Source organism: Notamacropus eugenii, chromosome 1 (assembly GCF_028372415.1).
Source record: "Notamacropus eugenii isolate mMacEug1 chromosome 1, mMacEug1.pri_v2, whole genome shotgun sequence".
In the NCBI taxonomy this organism is placed as follows: Eukaryota; Metazoa; Chordata; class Mammalia; order Diprotodontia; family Macropodidae; genus Notamacropus; species Notamacropus eugenii.
In genome coordinates this window covers 450,994,033-451,013,625 of record NC_092872.1, presented here as the reverse complement: position 1 = coordinate 451,013,625, position 19,593 = coordinate 450,994,033, and the positions used below count along the sequence as shown (strand labels likewise).

The window sequence follows — 19,593 nt, the reverse complement described above, 5'->3', positions numbered from 1 at the left end:
ATATAGGTTGTACATGTGTAGTTATGCAAAAGACTTCCATAAAAGTCATGTTGTGAAAGACTAACTATATTTCCCTCCATCCTATCCTGTCCCCATTTATTCTATTTTCTCTTTTGACCTTGTCCCTCCCCAAAAGTATTTACTTCTAATTACCCTTCTTCCAATTTGCCCTCCCTTCTATCATCCCCCCCACACTCCACTTACCCCCTTCTTCCCTACTTTCCTGTGGTGTAAGATAGATTTTCATACCAAATTGAGTGTGCATGTTATTCCCTCCTTAAGCCAAATGTGATGAGAATAAGTTCACTTTTCCACTCTCACCTCCCCCCTTTTCCCCTCCACTGAAAAAGTTATTTCTTGCCTCTTTTATGAGATAATTTGCTCCATTCCTTTTCTCCCTTTTTCCTCCCAATATATTCCTCTCTCACCCCTTAATTTAATTTCTTTAGATATCATTCTTTTCTATTCAACTCACCCTGTGCCCTCTGTCTATATGTATATAATCCCTCCAACTACTCTAATGTTGAGAAAAGTCTCAAGAGTTACAAGTATTATCATTCCATGTAGGAATGTAAACAATTCAACTTTAGTAAGTCCCTTATGATTTCTCTTTCCTGTTTACCTTTTCATGATTCTCTTGATTTTTATGTTTGAAAGTAAAATTTTCTATTCAGCTCTGGCCTTTCATCAAGAATGCTTGAAAGTCCTCAACTTCATTGAATGACCATTTTCCCCCCTGAAGTATTATACTCAGATTTGCTGGTTAGGTGATTCTAAAACTAGGTTTTAATCCTAGTTCCTTTGACTCCTGGAACATCATATTCCAATCCTTAAATCCCTTAATGTAGAAACTGCTAGATTTCGTGTTATATCCTGATTGTATTTCCACAATACTCAAACTGTTTCTTTCTGGCTGCTTGCAATATTTTCTCTTTGACCTAGGAACTCTGGAATTTGGTTACAATATTCCTAGGAGTTTCTCTTTTTGGATGTCTTTCAGGAGGTGATTGGTGGATTCTTTCAATATTGATTTTACCCTCTGGTTCTAGAATATCAGGCAGTTTTCCTTGATAATTTCATGAAAGATGATATTTAGGCTCTTTTTTGATCATGGCTTTAAGGTAGTTCCATAATTTTTAAGTTGTCTCTCCTGGATCTATTTTCCAGGTCAGTGGTTTTTATAATGACATATTTCACATTGTCTGCTATTTTTCATTCTTTTGGTTTTGTTTTATAATTTCTTGATTTTTCATAAAGTCATTAGTTTCCATCTGCTCCATTCTAATCTTTAAGGAATTATTTTCTTCAGCGAGCTTTTGGATCTCCTTTTCCATCTGGCCAATTCTACTTTTTAGGGCATTCTTCTCTTCATTGGCTTTTTGGATCCCTTTTGCCATTTGGGTTAGTATATTTTCCACTTTTCACCACCACTTCCTGCAACCTTCCCTTCCTTCTTTTAGCCCCCTCCCTTTTATTCCCCTTTAGCCTTACTGCTTTTCCCCTCCCTTTTAGTTTTCCCACCCCTTTCTTCCCCTCCTACTGCTTATAGAGCTAGTTAGAATTATATACTTAAGTTTATTGTTCCCTCCTTGAACCAAATCAGATGAGAGTACCTCTCAAACAATGCTCATCTCCCTCCGCTCTTTCCCTCTACTATAATTTTGTACTTCTTCCTGTGATGTAATTTATCATTTTCTGCTTCCTCCTTTTCACACCTCCTGTTACAATCCCTTCGCATGCTTATATCATATTTTTAACATGATATCATTTACTTTATACCTGTTCCCTCTATGTATATCCCTTTTATATTTCATAATAGATGTACAGTTCTCAAGATTAACAAGTATCATCTTCCCTTGTAGGGAGGTTAAACAGTTTGCCCAAATTGAGTAACAAGCTTTTTGTTTTTTGTTTCCCCCCCGTTTACCTTTTTATGCCTCTCTTGAGGCCTGTGTTTGAAGATCGAATTTTCTATTGAGTTCTGGCCTTTTTGTCAGGAAGGTCTGGAAATCCCTTACTTCACTGAATGACCATCTCCTTGCCTGAAATGTTATACTGAACTTTTCTGGGTAGTTGATTCCTGGTTGTAGTCCTAGCTCCTTTGCCTTACGGAATATCAGATTCCAGTTCCTTCAATCTTTTAAGGTAGAAGCTGCAAGGTCCTGTGTGATGCTGACTGTAGCTCCTCGATATTTGAATGATTTCTTTCTGGCTGCCTGTAGTATTTTTTCCTTCACTTGATAGTTCTGAAATTTAGCAATGATGTTTCTTGGGGTTTTGAGTTTGGGATCCCTTTCAGGAGGTGAACAGTGTTTTTTTTCGATGACTATTTTACCTTCTAGATCTAGCACTTCTGGGCAGTTTTCCTTGATGATTTCCTGGAAGATATTGTTCATACTCTTTTTTTCATTGTGGCTTTCTGGCAGGCCAATAATTCTTAAATTTTCTCTCCTGGGTCTATTTTCCAGGTCAGTTGTTTTTCCAATTAGACATTTTACATTTTCTTCTATCTTTTCATTCTTTAGATTTTGTTTGACTGATTCTTGCTGTCTCATAGAATCATTAGTTTCTACTTGCCCAATTCTAATTTTTATCAAATTGTTTTCTTCAGTTAACTTTTGCATCTTTTTCCATCTGTCCAATTGTTCCTTTTAAAGAGTTATTTTCTCCAATTAATTTTTGTACTTCTTTTTCCATTTGTCCAATTTTTCCAGTTAGGTTTTGTGTTTCCTTTTCCATTTGTTCAATTTTCCTTTCCTTTTTCCTTGTTCTCATCAGTGAATTCTTTTTTCATACTTTTAAAATCATTGGCCAGTTTTTCCATTTCCTTCTTCAGCTGTTCCATGAGAACTGTTTGTGCATGCGAGCAGTTCATAGTCCCTTCTGAAATTTCAGATGGAAGTATGGTCTCACTACTGACCTCTTTGGTATTTGTGTTTTGGTCTTTGTCCCCATAGAAAGATTCTATAGTTTTTACGCTCTTATTTTGCTTTTTCTTGTTCATGATGGTGATTGTGTGTTGTGGCTTCTGGTTCTTTCAGTTAGAAGCTGCAGAACTTGGTGTTGAGCTGACTTGTGTGAAAAAGCTAAGAGCAGGTTTTTGTTTTGTGTTTCCCCTATCAGCCCTGGGGTTAGCTTGTTAAGTGTGGGGGAGGGGTGGTCTGGTCACAGGAGATCTCAGCTGAACTGAGGCAAAGGCAAGCTCACAGGATGGTGATCCCAGCTGCCCTATTGTTTTCCCATTTCCCCTGGAGTGTTGAGGCATGCCTAGATCCTAGTGCTAGTTTCCACCCCTCCTGGAGCTCCTCTCCTAGTGCTGAGGCTCGCCTGGGTCCTAGTGCGAGTTTCCACCTCCCCTGGAGCTCCTCTCCTAGCTCTGAGGCTCACCTGGGTCCTAGTGTGAGTTTCCACTGCCCTGGGGCCCCTCTCCTTCCAGTTCGCCTCTGCCACAGTAGGAGGAATCCCCCTTAGCTATTTTCCTAGCCTCAGGTGTTATGAGACTATTTGCCACCTCTGCTGTTCCTGCTGATCCAGGATTTTTCTAGGGAAATATTTTATGGTTCTTTTGAGGTCATCAAGCGGGGGAAGAGAGAGTATTTACTGATCACTTTGCCCTCCTGGCTCCCGGAAGTTCAAGTAGGTGACTTACAGACATTTAATCTGCGGGCTGAAAGTCTCAGGAGCTGCTGCAGCTGATATCTGGGGTTCAGTGGCTGTCACTCGCTCGGCTCTGTTGGTCTCTCACTCTGGGCTGCCACTCTGCCAGTTCCACTTGCTGCTGTCTTAGGTTTCCCTGGGGCCCTCCCGATCCGCTGCGCTGGACTCATTGCATTGTGCGCTGTGGGCTCACTCCAGTGGAACAGATCCTTCCTGTGGACCTTCCAGTCTGTCCTGGGCTGTGAATCTGCCAGTCTGTCTCCTATTGGATTATGTGCCTCCAAAACAAGGTCAGATTCTCTTTTTAGAGGTATCTGAAAGAGTTTGTCTAAGAGCTTAGGTGAATTGTTGCTCTCACTCTGCCATCTTGGCTCCGCCCCCCCATCTTGTTTATTTTTTAATGTGTTATTTTCTTCAGCATTTCTTTGGGTCTCCTTTAAAAGCAGTTGACTCATTTTTCATGCTCTTCTTGCATCACTCTCATTTCTCTTCCCAATTTTTGCTCTATTTCTCTTGCTTGACTTTCAAAATCTTTTTAGAACTCTTCCACGGTCTGAAACCAATTCCTATTTTCCTCAGAGGTTTTGGATGGAGGAGTTCTGATTTTGTTTTCTTGTGTTTGCATGCTTTGGTCTTCCTTGTCACCAAGTAAAATTCTATAATCTGATTCTTTTTCTGGTTTTTGCTCATTTCCCCAGCCATTTATTTGACTTTTGAGCTCTTTGTCAAGATAGTTCTCTGCTTCCAGTGGAGGTAGGGAGTGAACTGTAAGCTGCTCCATTCCTCCACAATCTGTGGGCCTAGAGCTCCAGAAACAGTGGCTGCAGCTGCTCCTGTTGAAGTTCCTCCACCCTCTCCCACCTCTGACGCCTTGGGGCTGGGGCCACTCCACCCTCCTGTACTGGTCCCACAGGCTTTTTCCACTGACCTTCCAATTTGTCCTCAGCGTTTAGACGTCATGAAGTCTGGAAACTGCCACAGGTGTGAGAGATTCAGTACCCCCCAAGGCCTTCTCAGGTCCCCTCTGTGTACTCATGGCCCACACTAGATTGTGCTCTGCTTCCAGCATGGTGCGCTAGACATTTCCGAGTGACCTTCCAGGCTATCTTGGGCTGGAGGTTTGCTTCACTCTGTCATTCTGTGGGTTCTGTAGCTCCTGAATTTGTTTAGAGTCATTTTTTACCAATATTTCGCTGGGCCTGGGGGTAGCGCTCTAGAAAGTCTGTGCTGTTACTCAACCATCTTGGTGCTGTTACTCTGCCATGTTGGCTCTGCCCCCTCAACACCCCCATTCATTTAAAAAAAAAAAAAATATTTGGCAATTAGGTATAGAAGTTACCATTCCACCACATATAAATCATCTTATAGGGAACACTGAAAGATTCCCTCTACTTCTATTTTTAGATCTTTTAATAAAAAATTGTACATGACCAAATGCAAGCCATATGAATGAAAACCAGGGAATCAAGTTTTATAATAAACTGGTATTGTACATGATGGGAAAAGGGATAAACTTAGGACAGGTAATAAGATCAGAACTTTAAAATCAACTTTTTTCATATGTTGTTGCAATATTTTAAATCTTTCTGTACAGTTTCCTACCCTTCTCTACTTCCTTTTTATCATCTCCTCTTCACCAGAACTTTGAACCATCTTAATTTGGTTAAAGGACTTTCCCCTTATCTGGTTAGGATCAAAGCCTCTATTTCCATCTTCATGTCATGCCATGGCACTGGTCTGACCTCTCCTCCCCACACCCTCCACTTCCTGCTTCCCTTTATGTGTTTTCTTCTCCCATTAGAAGGTAAACTCCTCGAGGGCAGGGGTTGTCTTGCTTGTATTTGTACTTTTAGGGCTTAGCCTGGTTCTTGGCATATACTAAGTATTCTATCATATACTAATTAGATTTTGATTTAATATTAAAATTTTTCTTTTAATAATTCTTTTTTGTTAGCAGTCTTCAAATATTAGAAAGGCTGTTACAGGAAGAGAAATTAGATTGATTTTGCTTGGCCCCAGAGGGCAGAATTAGAATCAATGGACCAATTTTAGATATTTCTTTAACAAAGATAATGATTATCCAAAGGGCTTTCTCAGGACATAGTAGGACTACCGGGTGTTTTGGGAAGGTGTCTTACCCACAACTCCCTCATTTTTATCATATCACAAGAGGTCAGAATATGAAATACAGTGCTGCCACTTGATTTTCAGAATAAAAACTTTATTTGAGGAAAACAGACATACTTCTTGATTAGATTATTGCCAAAATCATCAGGATAGGAATCACTTCTTATATCATTTCCTTTGCTAGTCTGAAGAAAGGGAGATGGTTATAATAATTGAGTCTTATCCCTTTCCTTCTTCAAAGGAAAATGCATGGATGAAATAGACCAATGCTAAGATTTCAAGGTTCTTGTAGTTTATTCCCCCTTCATCCCAATTTAACTCAGAATTTAACTTCAACAGGAACCTTAGACCCCACCCCATATAACTGGGCTAAAACCAGCTCAAGAATGAGGGCACTTGGGGGACTGTGGAGATGGTTTGTGGGGAAAAAAATCCACCTAGACTAGATTTAGCAGCAATTACAAACTTGTTCTATATTGGCTCTCTCAGTTCCAGATAAGGCCTGAAAGATCTGGAGAGCAATTATGCATATTGAGAGATACAGAACTCCCATTTTCAAATCACCATTCTTTCATTATGATCAGGTAGTCTTCCCTTGCTTAGCAAGGACATTCAATCAGAAGGTCATCACCTTCCTTGGAAATGAGCTTCAATTTGCTCCAAAGTCTTTCCCTTTGTTTCAGGAACAAAGAGTAATGTGAAAATGATATTGAGGACACAGAAGGAAGAGAAGAGCCAGAACGTTCCATAAGGAGTCAGAAAACCCTGCAAATAAAATGATAACTGGTAGTTTAAAAACAAAACACAAACTCTAGATTCAATAATTTAAACTCTCGGGTAGGAGGAAGTGGGGAAGTTTAGTACCTTTCCCTTTCTAACATTAGAAATCTATTAGCATTCTTAGTAAGAAACCCTCTTGTCTGCAGGCTGTGACTGTCCCTCTGAGTAGAGCTGGCTGCACATACTGGGCATGTAACAATGACTGCTGATTGAGTGAGAAGAGAAGATAGAAAAAGGGGATCCAAAGAGATACAGTTGCCCTTTAGTGCCTAGGAAAGCAGTTCTGTATAGGGGAAATGACCAGCAGACACACGGACCTAGGAAGCAGCATGGAGGTTGATGACTTTTTACCTTCTAGAATTTGGGTAGTCAAGGAAACGAAAGAGGGCAGTAGGAGGCAGCAGGAATGAGCCTTTTTTTTTTTTAAAGAAAAGGAAGATCTAAGCAGTAGGTTGAGGCAGAAGCCAGGAGAGGGAAAAACTGAAGATGCACCAGGACTAGGGAATGAATCTGGGAGAAGATAGGAAAGAATGGCATTGAGGTCATGGTGCAGGAAGATCAATCCTGTAAAAAAAGAAAATGAATAAGAGATCTAGGGGTGTGGAGGAATAATATTGAAGGAGATCCTTTTGGATAGTCTTGTTTTTAATAAAGAAGTAAAGTCCTCTAGTGAGAGTGGGCTAGTGTCAAGGAATGCTAAAAACAGAAGAAAAACAAAACAATATCAGAACACTAGATCCAAAAAACTAAATGGAAATGCTGGGCTTTGAGGAGTGTGGCAGGGAATCAATCAGATGGTTATAGTTCAGTGGTAAGGGCCCAGTTATCCATGACTAATTGAGAGTGAACTCAATCATGATAAAAATTTTAAAAAGACATTAACAACTCACATGTAGTCAGCACTTCAAGGTTTACAAATTGTTTTCCTCACTATAAATGACTGTTGATGCTGCCCGGACCTTAGGAGAAGGCACTCAGGAGTATTTCAGTTACATGAACAGATGACCAGGTTTTTGTAGGTGGTCCTGGGAGCCTAACCATTACTTATAATATTTCATAGCAAAATGTCTCCCAAATTCCAAATACTAAACTTAGCCAAGTGACCAGAGTGCACTGCTACTGATATATACCTTACGAATGAGGAGAGGTACAAAAGGTTACAAAGCCAAGGTGCAGAACAAGCTCTTCCCACCTACCTGACCACATTCTTGTTCCCTGAAACTACCTTTCTCCTGTCTCATGTGATTATGGCTGGCTTCTGTCATATACACATGACATTATGTTTACAGCACTTTGAAACTACGATAAAGTACTATAGAATTTGGATACTTTAAAGTGTGTTTTTCTTTTTCCATCACTAGAAGTAAAAACCCACCCCTAGGTCACAGGAGGTTCTTACCATGAGGCTGCTGAATTCTTTTGTCACCAGAAAGGCCATGATCCAGCTGGTGAGAACACAAGCACCACTGGCCAGCCCCTTGACTTGGAGGGGGAATATTTCAGACATCAGCAACCAGGGAATGGGACCCCAGCCTATAGAAAAACCTGAAATTTCAAAGAAACAGAAGATTACCAAAGCCATAGCATAAAGCTGGCCATGGACAGATGAAATCTGCCAACATAGCAGGTCGTGAAGAACATTTAGATGGCATAGAAGGGTCAGTCTACATGAGGAAAAGATGGGTGAAAGTCAGGATGGGAATTGGAGCCTGACAAGACCACCCTGTCAGACCCTCACAAAGAAGCATCTGATATACTCTTACCTATGAGGAAGAATCCCATGCTAAACACCGCTAGCCATGGCAGTCCAGAGTTGGCTCCCATGGACTCTGTATTCAAGTATGTACGGAGGTCAGGGTTCGAAGAGTTGTTGGGACTTGGAAGAGAAATTTTAAAGTAGACACCAAACAGTACACAGCTCATGGCCATGATAGTACCTGCAGGAGGCAGAGGACAATCAGTAGCAAGGAGTCTGGGCCCAGGTCAGAGGCTCTTTAAAAAATAAAAACAAAACAAAGTGGTGACAGAGCAAGATTCCAGCAGAGCCATTTTTCATGCTTTTTCTTTTTTTTTCTTCTTGTGGCTGTACATGTGTAAGCCATGCTTCAAGAAGAGTAAAGTCTGAAGTTTATCTTGCCACAGGGAGATAAGATTCAGAAAAACAGCTGCCATGTCCATCTCCTTGGGACTAAGCTCTCCATATCACTCACGGATAGGGATTGGTCATGAGGATTTAACTCCTGGGCCATAGGGTACAGGCTAGGTGTCTCCTCATTACCAGCCCTTGCATTAAAGGGGTGCCCTTTATTCTGGAACAGATAGCTTGAAGGGAAAGACCCTGGGTGGTGACCCAACCATTTAAGCTAATCAAACAAGCACCTCCAGAATTGGTGGGTGGGGTGTAAAACACTGTTTAATGCTTTTCTCCCATAGAGGATGGAGCAGCGAGGGAAATCCAAGTTTCAGTTTTCTCATTTCTAAAAAGAGAGATTAACCTGTAGCACTTACTTCATAGGATTGTTCTAAGGAAAATGCTCTGAAATCTTAAATTGCTATAAAAATGTGAGCTGGCTTCATTTCCTTCAATGTTATGAGCTGCTTGGACCCATTGATTGGGAAGGACACAGGTATTTATGTTGTACCACCGATGTGCCAGGCACTATGCTATGTGCTTCATAAATATTATCTCATTTGATCCTCACAACAATCCTGGCAGATAGGTGCTACTATTATCCCCATTTAAAGTTAAAGAAACTGAGGTGGACAGAGATTAAGTGACTTGCCCAGGCTCACACAGCTAGTCAGCGTCTGTGGTCAAATTTGAACTAAAGTCTTCCTGATTCCAGGCCCAGGACTTATCTACTGCATCACCTAGCTGTCCTGGAACCCTGTAATCAGGGTTAATTCAGATCTTTTGGGATCTCCTACACCTTAATCAGCTTAGAAAATTTTAAAGCCAGTGTTCTTAACCTGGAATCTGTGAAACTGCTTTTTAAATATTTTAATAACTGTATTTCAGTATAATTGGTTTCCTTTGTATGTTTATGTATTAAATATTAAATCTGTTAGACTGTAAGCTCCTTGAAGGCAGGAGCTGTCTTTTTTTTTCTTTATTGGTATCCCCAGACCTTAGCAGAGTGCCTGGCACATTGGGACTTAATAAATATTTATTGATTATCAACTATTATTGTACTATTCTGAGGAGACAAAGGGGTCCATGACACACAAAAAAGTTAAGAATCCCTGCTTTAGGGCTAATGAAACTTAAACTGTCACACTAAGGCTGGCCACAGCAAGGCCTTACCTCTCCTATGCAGCACTGAGAATAGGGTCCCTAGGCTTAGGTCCAAACTCATAAATGAGAAAGATCCTGAAAATCTACAAGATCAGGAAGTTAGTTCCCTTTGACCATAAAGGTTCCCCCAGTGGTCCATGGACACTGGTCCAAAGTCTGAGATGCCAAGTGTTATTCCAGCACAAACAATTTCATTTCCTTACAGAGGCTGGTAAGGCCTGGGATTGCGTTCATCTCACCTGACAGCACTAGGAGTATCTTTCGGCCGGCTCTGTCCATGACAAGGGCAGCTATGGCAGTGAAGACCACCTGTAGGATCCCCACAATGACTGAGGCAAGGTTACTGTCCTGGACAGGAGACAGAGGATCCAGAGCATTAACATCTCCAAGAAAGAGAAAATTTAGAGAGAGATTTTCATAAACAAGGATGTAATGTTTCCACAAAGTATTCAGGAGTTTGTCACAAATACCACCTCCATGGACCAACAAGGATATTTTAGAGAAAGATTACAGGAAATCAATCAAGCCCCTCAGAACATAGGGTTGCTCTGAAAAGGTCATGGGGTCAACTTCTACCTTAAAGTTGGCTTGTTCAAAAATTGTGTCTGCGTAAAACATCATCGCATTGATCCCTGAGAATTGCTGGAAAGCCATCAGCGACAAACCGATGAGAAATGGCTTGTAAACCGCTGGATTCTTCAGCCTTGCCAGATGAAATCCCTGTTTCAGAAATAGGCATTTTCAGTTAATTTTACATTAAAAATAAGAATTTTAGATTTGGAAGGGACCTTGAAGACCAGAGCTATCAAATGTGCAGCCCACAACACTCCTGAGTGCACCTGAACCAGATCAAAATGTAATTGAGAAATACGTAATAAAATAAATAAAAATACAATAAGATGTAGATAATATCACATTTTTGCTTCCCGGTTCTGTCTAAGTTTGAAATCACTGTTGGAAGACCATGGTATTTCAGTGTCCTCATAGGAAAAAGATGATGAAACTGAAGATAAGAAGAATGAAAAGAGTGGTTAGTCATATGGGCAAGCTCGCGGAGCCACAGTCCAGGCTGACTCTAAAGACCCCCAATGAAAGGAGGGAAAGTTGTTTTTCCACTAAATTAAATGGTTTATCCCTTTTTTCCCCATGTGGGGGAAATCATCAAAGAAGAAAGCACTTGATACTGAAATGTGGCCAAAATGACAATCACTGGGCAAGCAGGGACCCTTGGGTTGAAGGGCAAGCTGCAGTCAGTCTGAATTTTGTGGCTCTTTCCTCCTCTGCCCTGCTCAGACCCCATCTGGAATACTATGTTCTGTCTCAGGAAAGACGCTGATGGGACTGATGGCCAAGTTATGAGAATTTATCTGATGAAGAAAGTCAGGGAATTTAGCCTGGAGAAGAGAAGATTTTCTAGGGCCATGACAGCCATCATCAGGGCTACTATGTGGAAGAAGGATACAATCTATTCACCTTAGACGGCAGCACGAGGAAGTTATAATGAAAATTTCAGCTTGATAAGTCAGAGCTGTCCATAAGTTGAACTGGCTGCCTTATGAGGTAATTAGTACAGATTCCCCATTCACTGAAGGGCTTCAGGGAAAGGCTGAGTGACCGACCACTTGTTGGAGAATTTTTGCTCAGGCATGGTGGGGCTGGATAAATCTCTGAGGCCCTTCCCAACTCAAATTCAGTGCAATGGTAATCTCCATTTTCCCTCCCTCAAAGGAGCTAAAGGAAAAGTGTTTATGAATAAAGTGCTTGAGAAAAGCAGCAATTTTTATACCCACAAAAGGCATGATGAGTAAAGGCTGAGCCTGCACAAAATCTTTATGAAAATTCTGGTTTTCTTGCCATGTGTCTGTCAAACCCAGCCCTTGATAGATGAAGGTTTCCTGTTTTTAGCAGCCTCTATGATTTGACTTCCCTCTAAGTTCACATCCCAGACTTTTTGGTTAGTAATACTTTTTAGTAACCAAATGGATAAATGTTAATGAAGCACTCATCTTTCCCTCACCATTATAGTTACTAAAAAGAGCTTAATCAAATACTTTTTGGTCCCCAAAGATCTCCTACTGTGCTAATTTTGGTCAGAAAAGTAGAGAGTGAGTGGGCCCCATTCATTATCACTGCAGATCATTGGTCAGGGTTCCTGGGACATCCACAGGAAGTAATGGGCAGGGAGAGGGTCTATTACGAACAAAAGAAAAGATGGCCACATCAGCGGGATTCTTTGCACATCCCCACATGCTGGCGGCATACACACTGTGATATGTTTCTGTTTAGCAGTGGGTAATGATGTAGGTTCAAATCCTGGTGTTACTCCTTATTAGCTGTATGACCCTAGGCAAGTCTCTGGACCTCTATGGATCTCAGTTTCTTCATATGTAAAAAAGGACTGGATAATCTCTAAGGTCTCTCCTAGTTCTGACCTTTTTTTGTGAAACTCTGCATGGTGTGACAGCACAGCGAGAAGTCTTTTAGACAGAAGCTCTGGGTTTGAATCCTAGATCCAAAACACTCTGCCTCTCGCTCTTTCAAATGGGGATAATGACACATGCATTACTTACCTTCCAGGGTAAGTTGTATGGAAAAATGTTTTGTAAATCTAGCAGTGCTATGGAAAGGGAAGCTATTATGAAGAAACATTTCGACCTCCTTACCTGATCCACATCACTGTATTCCTTCTCTTCTACTCCCTGCTCCTGCTCTATCCCCCACAGAAATCTCATTGCAGCCCCCGCTTCCTGCTTCTTATGCTTAATCAGCAGAAACCTCGGGGTTTCAGGCATGAAACACATGAGCAGCAGCATGAAGAAGGGTGAGATGCAGCCCAGCACTGAGAGCCAGCACCAGTCTAGACCCAGCCCTGTGAAGAAGAGGAGATGGGAGAATGAAGGTTTCTAAGAACAATGAAACCTCAAGAATTTCATACAATCCATGAGATAGCTAGATGGTGCAGTGGGTAAAGCACTGACCCTGGAGTCAGTCTCAAACACTTAGTAACTGTGTGATCCTAGGCAAGTGATTTAACCTTGACTGCCTCCAAAAAGTTTTTTTCATACAATCCTGACTTTTCTGGCTTATTCCTTTAGTCCATACACCAAAGAGAAAGGGAACATTTAGTTTCCTTCCCTAATGACTAAGCCCACTTCAACCACCTACTACACCTACTACCATTCAGTCCACAAAACCCAACCATCTCTTGGCATAGGACAGATAAGGTGGTACAGTGGAAAAACACAGGATTTGGGAACAATCAGCCACGACTTTTTAGTCCAGGGTCTGAACCTGAGTTTCTTCATTTGTAAAATGGAGATTATAATACCTGCCCTTCCAACCTTACCAGGCTATTCTGAGGATCAATGTGGTATTGCTGAAAGAGTACCTCTGGGACCCTAAGCAAGTTCTTTTAGCTCTACGGGTCTCTATTTCCTCAGAGAGAGTTGGACTAAATGATGTCTAAGGTCTTCCCAGATCTACATCCTGTGGTCAAAACATCACTTGACTTTTTGGTGACATGAAGCACAGTGTGAATCTTAAGAGTTCTATAGAGATGGCAGTTATTGCGAAGTGATCTGGTGACGATGTTTTGAAAAGTACAACACAACACAAATTTAAGGCTTTGTCATGGCTAAAATCTAGATAACTGTACCTGCAACATATGCTCCAAGGATACCAATGACGACCATCAGCTGCACACAAGAGCCAAGCAGTCCTCGGATTTCTGGGTAAGATATTTCAGCTATGTACACCTGGGTAACCCAGAAAGCATTAAAAGTGAGTAACTACCAATACAAAGTAGGTGGAATTTTGAATTTAATTTGCATGTGTAGGTCCCTTTAAGCTTTTTTTTCATGTTTATTGAACTTAACAGGCACCAACCAATATATCTTCATATACAAAGAAGAGAAAGATTAGATAGGAAACCATGAAACTCTACTGTGTCATGTACAGAGTATTCTTTGAAAAACTAGTTAATTTAATTTAACTAATTTAACTAGTTAATATCAACACTTATCTGTTTTTCTTTCTAAAATTCCTAGCATTTTTTGTATTTTCAAAATGATTCCCTGAACCTTTTTCTTTTTCTCTTTTTTTCATCTCTACCATTATCCTTTCCAACTATCCTCAAACATTAGTCCCCTTATGTAACAAATAAGGACAAACAAAACAAATTCAGACCAGTTAAATCTGAAAATGTCTATCTTAATCTGTACCTATAGTCTATTTTTTAAAATTATTTTGGGATAGAATTTCCCTATCTCTCAGGCTAGGAGTGTAGCAGCCACATAGACTCAATCTCAACTGGCATGGAGGCTTTAACCTGCTCCATTTTTCTTACCTGGGCTGGCTCGCCCAATTTCAGGCTGGTGGCCCTGAGCTCCTGGGGACCTACCATATTGATACAGACACCTGATTGGCTATTCAATGCTACTGTAACTTAGAGCTCCCAAAGTCAAGATATCCAATAGCCTCAGTCTTTCTAGCAGCAAGAACTATCAGTATATGCCTATGTGCCCGGCAATGACATCAGTTAAATTATTTTATTTTTTAAATTCAATTTTACTTAATTCTCTGACTCAAAAGAAAACCCTGTTAGAAACATGTACATCAAGAAAAACAAATTTCTGTATCGGCTGTATCAAAAATAAATATGGCTTATTCTACATTGAGTCCCCAGGTCTCTATCTTGACACAGGTAGCATGTTTTTCCACAAGTCCTCTGGAACTAGGATTCTAAAAGTTAAGACTCTAGTACTGGAATAACAACCTCTAACAAAAAGATTATTGTTGCTAGCCTATTTTTTTAAAACAAATTTACAGACTGAAACATATAAACTTATTTCATTACTATCCTCCTAAGAATAAAGATTATTTGGGCAATCCCAAAGTATCAAGCACCAAAACAGAAAATGAAGAAACCAACCTATTAACCATTCCTCCCCACCAGATCCCCCAAGCCTTTGACTCCTCTGGAGTGGAACCTGAGAACCAACACCAGGATCCTCTGGTTTTTTTGAATTCCTGTGGGGACAAGTAGGAGTATGCTAGAGTCAGCTCAAATCTGAGGAAAGCTGGTTGTTCAATTTTCAGTCTGAGCCTTTTCACCTCATCAATCAGCAAACACTACAAATCAGAGCTTGACTTATTGTTTTGTTAACTGCTGAGACTTAAAGCCATGGAGAAATGTAATAATTTAGATTATATTTAAAAGTTTCATGCACTGATTTTTTTTTTTTCTGGAAAGCCTACTTAAACATTTACTGGCACACCCAGCTTTATGTTTAAACAAATTCTGGCCAGGTTCCAAAATCAAAAAAGCAACAATCCAACTTTTAAATAGTAGTTACATTTCCTATGTGGACCAATTCAATAATTCAGCTCGCATTATATAGAATTTTGAACAAAAGCAGGTAAATAAAATAACCAATTTATCAGTTTTTTTGCTGTAGATTTGCTGAGATTCATCTGAAAAAAAAGGTAATGTTCCACTGCTTTAAAAGCATACTCTGTAGCCCCTATGTATGAAGCCCCCATCTCAACTGTAGAAAACACATGAACAATTATACCAGAATCCCAAAGGATCTAGTTGCAAGGAAGGACTTCAAGGATCACCAAGTCATTTGCATGTTGCCTCCCTCAATGGAAAGTGAGCTCCCTGGAGGCAGAGATTTTGTTCAGTCTTTTTTCATATCCCCAACACTTAGCATATTGCCTGGTATATGTAGGTGCTTAATAAATAAGTGTTTGTTGATTGATCTATTTCAACCTAAAATGATCAAGAATCTAAGAATTTCTCTCTCCTACTAAGTGATCATCCAGTTTTTCATTGAGGACATTCAATGGGCAGAACCCACTAGTAATAACGATAGTAATATAAACAACAATAATAACAGCTTAGCATGTAATATAACGCTTTAAGGTCTACAAAGTGCGTTATGTATATGCAAACTCATTTGATCCTTACAACAACCCTGTAAGTTAGGTGCTATCATCATCCTCATTTTACAAATGAAGAAACTATTAGACAGGCAGAAGTTAAGTGACTCGCCCAGGGTCACATAGCTAGTAAATGAGTCAGGGCAAATTCAAACCTAGATTTTCCTGATTGCAAAGCATATGATCTACCTACAACACCGCCTAGCTGCCTACCTCCCTTCATCTGGAAGTGAAGTTTATTTCACTTTTGGATAACTAATTGTTAGGAAGTTTTTCCTGACGATGAGATGAAAGCCTCCGTTCTAAAACTTGTATCCACCACTTCTAGTTTTGTACTCTGAGATCAAGGAGAACAAATCTAATAATTTCTCTTTCATATGACAACCCTTCAAATTTTTGAAGACTGAAACTAAGCAAGAAGGTACTTGTTACCCTAAAAAAAAAGTCAAGTTGAATCCAAATGTGATTTTATTTCTGTAAACCCTGTGTTTTTCAAAATGATTTGCCCAGGAGAAAAAGAAAAGGAAGTAATAGAAATACCTAACAGTATATCAAACTTTAAAACTTGCAAAGTGCTTTACAAATATTGTATCATTTTATCTTTACAACAACTCTGGGTAGTAGGTACTATTATTATCTCCATTTTACAGATGAGGATATTAAGACAGATTTCAAACTCCAATTTTTTTCTAATTTCAAGTCCAGAGTTATGTATTAAATCTGGCTTCAGAAACATATTGGCTATCATTTAACCCCTCTGGTAACCCCAGGCAACTATGCAGAATGGTTGCTGATCTGATCAATACAGATAGAGGGAATTCTCTATCCCTAATGATAATGACATCATAGTCCCAGGCTGAAATAAACCCCCCAAAAATCCCACCCTACAATGCTTAAGGAGATATGAGTGGGTAAGAAAGTCTAAGAATTAATATATTTGGTACTTATTTTCATTATAATCAAGTTTTGGGGAAGAAGTAGCTGGTGTAATATAGTACTAAGATTTTGAGTCAGAAGACATGAGTTCAAATGGTGGTTCTGTCACTAGTTGTGCAAGCACAGGCAGGTGCATTTGCCTCCCAGCCCTAGTTTTTCTCCTGCAAAATAAAGGGACTGAACTAGATAAGGGCTTAGCAAAAACAGCCAGATCTCGCCAGTCCCCAGTTTGAGGTCAGCCAGAAGGTTAAGAATGCTTTTTAGATTTTTAAAAACAATAGCAACTTTAAAAAATCATTTAAACAATCCTTCTTAGCTTGAGGGCCTGCTCAAAAACAGGTAGGAATAAAAATGAATAGCAGGGGTCAGATCACTGCTTGCTGATCTCTTGCCTAAATGACCTGAAAATCCCCTTTTCCAACTCTAAAATAATGACTTGCATGTTTCATCCTGGTAGACTTTTACAAGTTCAGTTCAGTATGTGACTCTCTGAACCTGGCCAGAATAAGACTAAGAACAGGTGGTTCTGGTTTAGGACCAGAAGATTTTGCAAACAAGATGATACTGATCTTTCATGTGATAAATGTAAACAATCTGAAATGACAATGCTTTCTAAGGCAGGGTCACCCAACGCTATGAGAGCCAGGCTACATTGGGCCATCACCCTTATCCATATATTACCACTTTCATTTGCCAGATTATTCAAGGGCACAAGTATTTTAAAATCTCTATTCCTGTGATGTTTCTAAGTGTTTTCCTGAAACCAATTTCTTATTACAATTTATTAATTAGTTTGGTTTTTGTCATAAGCAAATTGTTTCAGGAAGTGGAAATTCTCCCCAACTCCATCTCTAAGGGTTTTGTTTTCTTATTTTCTTACTATTTCAGATGAGCAGACTAACATGTGACTCACCGGGACAACAAGGGAAGTGACTCCGGCTGCCAAGCCAGTCAGAAGGCGACCCCCGTAGAGCATCCATATGTTCTGGGCCCCAGTGATCAGGTTGAAGCCCCCAACAAAAGGCACCGTGCACAGCATCAGAGTCAGCTTCCTTCCAGTCTTGTCTAACAGCCAGCCACCTAGCACCCCTCCTAGAGCAGCACCGAGGGTCACAATGGACTACCCACAAGAGGACAGAAGCAGCATACAAGTTTAAGCCACTTAAACCATTATTCTGCACCCAAAGTGGGGAGAATTAGAAAGAACAGTTTCTGAGTGGGGAAATAAAAAGAATAAACACAAGAGTCTTCCTACAAAGCCCATATGGATAAGCCAAAAATAACTTGACATTTAACTCTGGAGTGCTCGGTTAGTCTTAAACGCAGGCTGTCTTTGTAATTCCATTTAACTTCAGACAATTTCAGCCTCAGTTACCAGAGCTGATTCACATGTTAAAAACATGGAAAAGGGGATTCTACTCGCGATCAGCCTTGGGCAGAGCACTTTTTAGGCGCTGAGGAACATACAAAGTTCAGATAAGATATGAACGTATGGTCTATGAATTTCGCAACTCGAGGGTATGTGTTTGGGCAATGGGGCCTCCGCGGGGAGTTGGGGGGTGGGGGGGAGGGAAGGCCCTGGGGGTCCCCATACTAGGGAGATGCTTAGGGTGAGAGGAGTAGCGGGGTCAGGGTGAGGCAGGAGGTTACCTGTTGGGGGGACGCTGAGGGAGGGCTGTGGAGAAGGGGGCGCTGGGAGGGCAAGATAAGAAATAGGGGCGGGGGTCTCGGACAGAGCTGAGGAGGGGGCCAGGGGCAAAGGGAAGCAGAGGACTGGAGGGGGGAACGTTTAGTCTGGGGAGGTGGGAACTGGTCAGGAGCAGGTCTGGGGGGAAGGGTCTCACCCCGAACCAGGAGGCCTCGTCGTCGGTCAGCTGGAGGGGCTCGGGTCCGGTCGTCCGCAGGCTCGGGATGGCGGGGGAGCTGTAGCCCAGGACGAAGCCAGAGCTGAGAGGGCCCAAGGTGGCGGCGAAAGCTGCCAGGAAGAGGCCCCAGGGCCGGCGGGCGCTGCGGGGACAGCGGCAGGTGAGCGGGGCCGGGCTCGCGGGGCCGCAGCCGCCCCGCTCAGCCCCGGGAACCCCCACCCCCACCCCGCCCGTTTCCCGGCTCACGTCGGGCGCGGCTCCTCTGCCCCGGACCTCGGGCCCGCTTTGCCCAGCAGCGGCTGCGTCACGTCGGATTCCATGGCGCCCCCCCAGCTGCTACCTCCTGCAGCCGCAACTCCGAGGAGCGGAAGCCGCGGTAGCAGGACCCGTCTCTATCCCGGCGGACCCGGGCCCGGGAGCCCTGCGTCCCGGCATGGAGGCGGAGCCTCTCGAGCAGGGTGGAGGCGGGGCGGAGCGAGTGTCCCCCTCAGGCCTAGGCGGGCGCGGGGGCGGGCTCATGGTACGGGGGGGGGGGGGGGCGGAGAGGGGGGGGGAGGAGGGGGGGCGGAGTCGGATCCCTCCTCTTCTGTTTTAGGCTGGGGAGGGGCGGGGAAAGGCGTGGTCAGCACGGCGGGCGGAGCCAGGAACCACCAGATCGTTTCTCCGGGCAGGGGGCGTGGCCTATGCAGGCACAGGGCGTGGCCTATGCAGGCACGGGGCGGGGCCTTTGAGCTTCTTTCCCTGGGGCAGGATGATCACCCTGAGATAATTGAGTGGGAGGCGCAGACAGAGTTAGACTCAAACACTGAAGGCCAGTCAAATCCCGTACTTTATTTCGGGTTTTGGGGTGGGAGTGGGGTGAGGAGAGACACAAGAGCCGTCCAGGCCATGGCCAACAGAGCTGAGCGGTCATACACGGAATCACAGCACAAACGGACTTGGCACGAAAAACAATGCGATACAAAGTGAATTTAAGACACTTGGTGGTTC

The 19,593-nt window shown here is 42.1% G+C and overlaps 1 protein-coding gene across 2 annotated transcripts; it reads right to left on the bottom strand.

Moving 5' to 3' along the window:
- Nucleotides 1-5,857: 5,857 nt before the first annotated feature.
- Nucleotides 5,858-19,052, bottom strand: SLC2A8 (solute carrier family 2 member 8). 2 transcript variants are annotated; one of them, XM_072631965.1, is made up of 10 exons: nucleotides 18,850-19,052; nucleotides 18,583-18,745; nucleotides 17,652-17,858; nucleotides 13,515-13,614; nucleotides 12,523-12,728; nucleotides 10,436-10,579; nucleotides 10,099-10,207; nucleotides 8,328-8,501; nucleotides 7,964-8,109; nucleotides 5,858-6,549 (listed from the first exon to the last, which is right to left on the bottom strand). In XM_072631965.1, exons 1-10 carry the CDS (start codon nucleotides 18,921-18,923, stop codon nucleotides 6,412-6,414), a joined length of 1,461 nt encoding a protein of 486 aa, XP_072488066.1. In that variant the 5' UTR covers nucleotides 18,924-19,052; the 3' UTR covers nucleotides 5,858-6,411. The 2 variants fall into 2 exon arrangements, with proteins under 2 accessions (XP_072488066.1, XP_072488067.1); XM_072631966.1 differs by lacking the exon at nucleotides 18,850-19,052 and having other exon boundaries at nucleotides 17,652-17,830; nucleotides 18,583-18,701.
- Nucleotides 19,053-19,593: the final 541 nt, after the last annotated feature.

What these genes read in the sequence shown, in the direction of transcription:
- SLC2A8 (XM_072631965.1), bottom strand. Translation starts at nt 18,923, where the DNA reads ATGGAATCCGACGTGACGCAGCCGCTGCTGGGCAAAGCGGGCCCGAGG. An exon ending in CCTTGGAGCATATGTTGCAG is followed by an intron (nt 12,729 to 13,514) that starts GTACAGTTATCT and finishes TCTTCTTCACAG; the next exon opens with GGCTGGGTCTAGACTGGTGC. An exon ending in GATACTCCTAGTGCTGTCAG is followed by an intron (nt 8,502 to 10,098) that starts GTGAGATGAACG and finishes TGCCTCCTGCAG; the next exon opens with GTACTATCATGGCCATGAGC.